At 35.2% G+C, this 6,410-nt stretch overlaps 1 protein-coding gene across 11 annotated transcripts in view; it reads right to left on the reverse strand.

The window, feature by feature from the left end:
• LOC102774714 (ankyrin repeat and KH domain-containing protein 1) overlaps positions 1-6,410 on the reverse strand; it is a 134,672-nt gene that overhangs the window by 62,396 nt on the left and 65,866 nt on the right. For 6 of the 11 annotated variants that reach the window (XM_015569608.1, XM_015569607.1, XM_015569606.1 and 3 more), the window contains exon 11: positions 5,572-5,628. The exons of 4 other annotated variants lie outside the window; for them this stretch is intronic. In XM_015569608.1, the coding sequence (XP_015425094.1) occupies positions 5,572-5,628 (57 nt within the window). Of the gene's footprint in view, positions 1-5,554; positions 5,629-6,410 lie in introns of those variants that run through there. One more of the 11 variants, XM_006772427.2, reaches the window with a different exon arrangement.

The following is a 6,410-nucleotide window of genomic DNA, read 5'->3' on the forward strand; positions in this document are numbered from 1 at the left end:
AGGCACGAGCCTGAGCCCCTGACTGGAGTCTAGCCAGCGTGTATGGTAAGGGCTGACGCTCTATCCAATGGGCCAAAATGGCTAGGGCAAAGGAGTTTGTTTTAAAGACTTTTTGTGGCCTAAAACATGGGCAATTTTTACACGTTCCATGTTGGAAAAGAGCACATAGCCTATTTATTTATAAGCGCAAACTTGATTTTTCTATTCTTAAAGAAACATCGATCAGCTGCCTCCTGCACATCCCCTTCAAAGGATATGTCCGCAACCAAGGTACATGCCCTTGACCGGAATCGAACCTGGGACCCTTGAGTTCGCAGGCTGACGCTCTATCCACTGAGCCAAACCGGTTATGGCGATTTTTCTATTCTTAACAAGTTTTATGTTTGATCATTTTCATAGAAGTCTGAAAAAATTTTATCACTACAAATTTTCTATTTTATCTGGAGAGTAGATTGTTAGTTACTAATTGTTGTATCAGTTGGAGGAACATTTATCTATCTCTAAAAATGCTTTTGGCTTAAAATTGTATTTTGTCTGGCATTAATAATGCCTTACATACTTTTTCTATCACTTTTTCAATTTCCCCCTATCATTTTACTTTAGGTTTGTTTCTTGAAAACAGACTTTTATCTTGAATCTAATTCAAAAGTCTCTGCTCTTTGACATTGAGTTCAATAGGTTTATATTTGTCCTGATTACCTGCTGTATGTTTTCTTTAAAAAATTCTAAAGTTATTTAGTGTTTGATCAACACAAGGCCCTAGAATGGCTTTTAATCTTCTAACACATCCTTCTAAATTTCATGTTATTACTGTCCTGAATTTTGGTATTACTTTGTTCCTAAGCATAAAATTTTAGGGTTTAGGTCCTGGCCAGGTGGCTCCATTGGTTGTAGCATTATCCCATACACCTAAAGGCTGTAGGTTCAATTCCTGGTCAGGGCATACACCTGGGTTGTGGATTGGATCCCCAGTTGGGGTGTGTATGGGACTGATGCTTCTCTCTCACATCGGTATTTCTCTCTCTCAAATCAATAAACATATCCTTAAGTTAGGATAAAAAAATGTAGCATTTATACTAAAATTTTTATAATAGTTTTACCAATTTATTTGCTTACCGTAGCTTCTTGCATCCCAGGCCTTCCTCCAGAGTTCATTTTTCTCCTTATTGATGTACACATCTTTTAGTAGTTCTTTTAGCAAGGGTCTTAGGTGTTAAGCTCTTTTATTCTTTGTAGCTCTGAAAATATGCTTATTTTTCCTCCTCTGGAATGGTAGTTAAGTACAAAATTCTATATTTTGTTATTTTCTCTTGATCTTTTGAGAATATTAACCACCAGTATCTTCTGTGGTTATTAGACAGGAAAAATGGCTTTATTAAGGCTCAGCGTTGGCATAGTCTGCCACACTTCACTTCCGGGCGACACTGAAGGTGGAGGCTGTTTGAGATTCTGAGCCACAATCTGTTGAGCTGCAGCATATCCACCTTGCAGCTAACTTGGGGAACCTCAGCAGGATGGGGCTGGTTCTAGCAAGCCCTGGGCTCAGGGTGGGTGGCAGGGTGTAATTATTATTGATGAGAATCTGCTGTCAAAATGTTGATTATTGTTCCTTTATAAGTAATGCATTTTTCCTCCAGTAGCTTTTAAGATTTTTTGAAAACATATTTTTATTGATTTCAGAGAGGAAGGAAGAGGGAGAGACAGAAACATCCATGATGAGAGAGAATCATGGATCAGCTGCCTCCTGCAAGTCCCCCACTGGGGATCGATCCCACAACCTGGGCATGTGCCCTTAACCAGAATCGAACCTGGGACCTTTCAGTTTGCAGGCCGACGCTCTATTCACTGAGCCAAACCGGGTAGGGCTTAAGATTTTTTTCTTTATCCTTAAAATTCTAGTTTCATTTGTTCTGTTCAGTGATTAATTTTTTAATCAAGGATTAATATTTGGCTTAAATTCTAGAAAATTCTACATCATTATTTCTTCAAACATTGTTTCTGCTTTCTATTTCTAACCTCTCCTTCAGGAACTTCAAATAGATGTATGTTGGAACTCCCCAATCTATCTTTTTACTCTCAATTTCTCTTCATATTTGTGCTATATTGTATTATTTCTTGTTTTATCATCTGATTCACTAATTCTTTATTCAACTGTATTCAATATACTGTTTATTCTACATATCGTTTTTATTTCCCAATTTCCCCCTCAAAGTCTAAATTGCTTTATTTGATATCTACCTGTTTTTAATTATTAATTATCATTTTATTGCCTCACACTGTTTTACAACTATTGGGCACCGTTTAAAAGAAACATGTTAAAAATTTTTCAAGATTAAAGTCTTTTATTTCAGTTTCCTTGGGCATAAAGTCTCCTATTTTGCTGCTTTTTGTTTATGTACTTGCATTTTGACTACCTCTGGACATAATTTTGCACTTGAGCTTTATAATTTATTTGAAGAAGCTCGTTTTGCATGAGAGTTGTTTTTTTTCTTTTATTTCCATCCACAAACTTATCCCTTCTAATCGGATAGTTTTGGCAGTTGCTTCAGTCTGGCCCTTTAAGTCCATTTCAGATCTTTTATTGGTAACTTAAGTTTCTGGTCCCACAGAATTATTTAGTTCTGCTCACTAAATCAAAGAATGGTGCTCTCCAGGTTTTAGTTACTGTTCTCTTTGCTTCTCCCCTCTAACAAGAACAAACTAATTTCCAACTACAACTGTGGGAAGCTGCTTGGAGCTTTTTTTCCCATCTTGGTTCACAGGTAGGTAAGACAGTAAGGTCCCACCCAGTTCATTGCTTCATTCACACAGACTAGATCTATTGGCCTGCTCCATGTGAGATGCGTTGGGTCCCTATGTCACCATAGAAGTTAAAACTCCAGTCCCATTGCCCATGTTTTTAAGCCTAAATTCTTCTTGGGCCTATGGCTTCAACTGTAGATCCATAATCCATTTCTAGTCCAGAGAGTTCTTTAATTTTTGTTGCTGGGTATAGCAACATATTTTTTAACTTAGTTTTTCTCCCATATTTTATTTAACATGTCTGTGCTTGAAATGATAGAGAACAGAGAGGTTTCAAAAAGCGAAGTGAACTTGACTTCATGACTGGAAGTCATTTATACTTATGTTTAAGCAACTTTGAGATAGCTGAAAAGATGCAGTCAACATACAATAACTTAGAAAAAAACAACTTGGCCTTAAAAAGAACACATTAGAAATTTTGTGTATTTTACAGATAGTTTTAGATTAAGAAAAAACTGGTAAGTTTTCCAGTTTTGAGTAACAAAATTAAACAATATGTGTATATGTTATTCCTTAATTAACATTTAAAAAGTGGTAGGTCATGCTGAGTCCCAGGCCTGGGTTGTGTTCTAGTGCTTCACTGTTACATATTTAGGAAGCTCTGAGCTGGAAATAAATATGCTTCATTGTAATAAAAGAAGTGGGAGGTCATATTTAAAGTTTATTAAGGTTAGCTAATCACTAACAATGGAAATACATTGATAAGTGGATAATTAGAGCTCATAAGCCCCCTAAAAGCTTATCCATGTAAAATACACTACAAAGTTCTAGTTCTGATAAACACTATGAGAAAAAAGGTACAGTTTATTATCTATTTGGTTTTATTTATTTGTTTTTATTAAGTTTATTGGGGTGACATTTGGTTTTAGATTATAAAATTCAATTATACATTAAGTTTATTTTCTTCAAAATAAGTTGATTTCCTTTAAAATCATAGTCATGGGCACTCAAGGCATGCATATATATATTTTAACTATATCACAGAGGTAGAGTTTTCTTGGAGGTGGAGGAGAACTTTGTCCAGGGAGGAAGAATCAGAATCGCAGGAAAGGCAGGTAGACTTTTATACTACATATATACTAGAGGATTCTGATACTCTCCCCTGCAGGATATGCTCTTCCCACCCACCACTGTATATTCATCATTACCTTAGTGATCTACTGTTAAAGAAGGGATTTATAACCCTCGGGAGAATTGAGAAGGAAGAGATTAAGAGGCACTGTTTTAGGGTTTTCTGTTTAGCATCGTTTCTATAAATCACAAGTAACAAAGAAAAACCAAGCTTCTTCAGTTTGAATGAAGGAAGAATGACTGATTATAAAGCAAAGATGGAAAGAGAACAGAACTCTACAATGATGCAGAATAATCTGTACAGACTCCAGCAATGTCTCAAAGTGTGGAGTATAGAGGACTTGTGTCACCAGAATCTCCTGGAATATTAGTTAAAATGCAAACTCCCATTTCGAATATGCTAAATCTGAGCCTCTAAATGTGGGGTTGCAAACCTCATTTTTAAAAAGTATCCCAAGTTTTGAGACTTATAGCTAGAGAGAGAGATTTATAACTAATTTCCTTTAACAAATCCAGGGAGAAAGAAATACCTTTTCTAAAATAATACTCATCTTTACATTCTAGATAGGAGCCTGAGATACTACACAAACTGAGTAAAAATTCACATTTTCATATAATATTTTGTGAAATACATTAATTTACTTTGTTCAAATTAGAATATAACAACTTCTTATTCAACAAGTCATTAATGAAGATATTAATAAGCATTATAATTAAGAGTGGCTTGATACTGAAAATTTTATTTTAGATAGCCTAAGTTAATTGTGCTCAATCATAATTTATTCATAATTTATAAATTAAGCACTGCTCCTGAGTTTACACAAATCCTTCTGGATTACAATGGATATTAACTTTGCTTGATTTTTAAAACCATTAGGCACAAATTCCACATTTTTTTTCAAAAGAAAAGGAATGTTTGCTTATAAATAAGTGTTCACCTTTTTAAAAATTAATTTCAGAATGAGGTAACAGGAGACAATTTTAAGAAGAAAATTTTTAATGTATATAAATTAGGGCATGAATAATATAGTAAATGTTATAACTAATTTTTTGTTTATCTGAGGATTATACATATATTTAAATATATTTTTATTGATTTCAGAGAGGAAGGAAAAGGGAGAGAGAGATAGAAACATCAATGATGAGAGAGAATCATTGACTGGCTGCCTCCTGTACACCCACAAGGGGGATCGAGCCCACAACCCAAGCATGTGCCGGACTGGGAATTGAACTGTGACCTCTTGATTCATAAGTTGACGCTCAACCACCAAGCCACACTGGACAGGCTGAGGATTATATTTTTAAAATCAAATATAGTACTCTAAATCTAAGTTTCAGATTTCTGATGAACAAAATTGAATGCAGGACTTTATAATTGAGACTTTTCCTCTGGGGTATCTTAACTCTCCCAATAGGGAGAATACGAAAGAACTAACTCTCTGAATAAGAAAATCTATTTCCACCTATGAGATTTGTTAGGAATACCATATAAAAAGAACACTAAGGAAGCAAATTACTAGTAATGTAAATCTTTTTTTTTATTTAAACTTTATAATCTGTTTCAATTGAAGAGGATTTCCTTTGTCACCCACCAGGGTCCTGGAACTTCTTGGTTGGAATTCAGATATCCAGAGTTCTGGTTACCTACAACATCTATTCTTTATGTAGTAGCTTACAAGCATCAAAGGCCACCCTCACCTGATGCTTGGCCGGATCTATGCCCTCCAAAATAGTCTTCGTGTCCTCCTGCTTGTCCTGTGAAAGGAAAAAGAACAACTCACGGATCTTATTCCAAAATGAAAATCACATTTGGCCATGAAGACCTTGTGACTGACTGGTACTTCAGATGCTGGGCTTTATTAAACTCAGGCTCTTTAACGAGAAAGATTCTCATCAGTAGAGAACATAATCCAGGAGCAGAGATTTTTTCATGCCTTTGTCTCCCAACAACTAAAGCCACAGAATCAAGAACAGTATCTTTTAACATCTAACTAAAGAAAATAATTAAATGATTTGGGGATATCACAAGTTGAGAGAAAAAGTAAGGAAAACATTATAAGATAACTACATAGTTATTTTTAAATGTACGTAGTGCTCATACTTTTCAACTAAAACTTGAGAGGGAGAATATCTGTATTTTCTCTAGATATAGACTCCTAACAAAGAGAAATTACTTGAAGGTGAGACAAGAATATAATTGAGGAAACAGTAATAAGCTTTGCAGTCACTAACCAGAGTTAACTAAGTCTCCAAATAAAAGAAATGGAGCCTAGAGAAGACTTTTTTTCTAAGTCACTCCTACCTCCTACCTGGGAGATGTGCTTACCTTAAGGGGATGCATGCTCTTATAGTAGAGATTTGGTGAGAAAGAATTGTGAAACAACTACATTTGTTAAGGCTCGCTTCCTCTCCCTGCCCCAACCCTATATGATTTTCAACAAATGGCAAGCCCCATTCAAATATGGATAATCACAAAGTATCCAACCTAGAACTTAAGAAGTTCCTACAAAAATAAACAATAAAGGTGAAATATTTCC

This window comes from Myotis davidii, unplaced genomic scaffold (assembly GCF_000327345.1).
Source record: "Myotis davidii unplaced genomic scaffold, ASM32734v1 scaffold545, whole genome shotgun sequence".
Classification (NCBI taxonomy): domain Eukaryota; kingdom Metazoa; phylum Chordata; class Mammalia; order Chiroptera; family Vespertilionidae; genus Myotis; species Myotis davidii.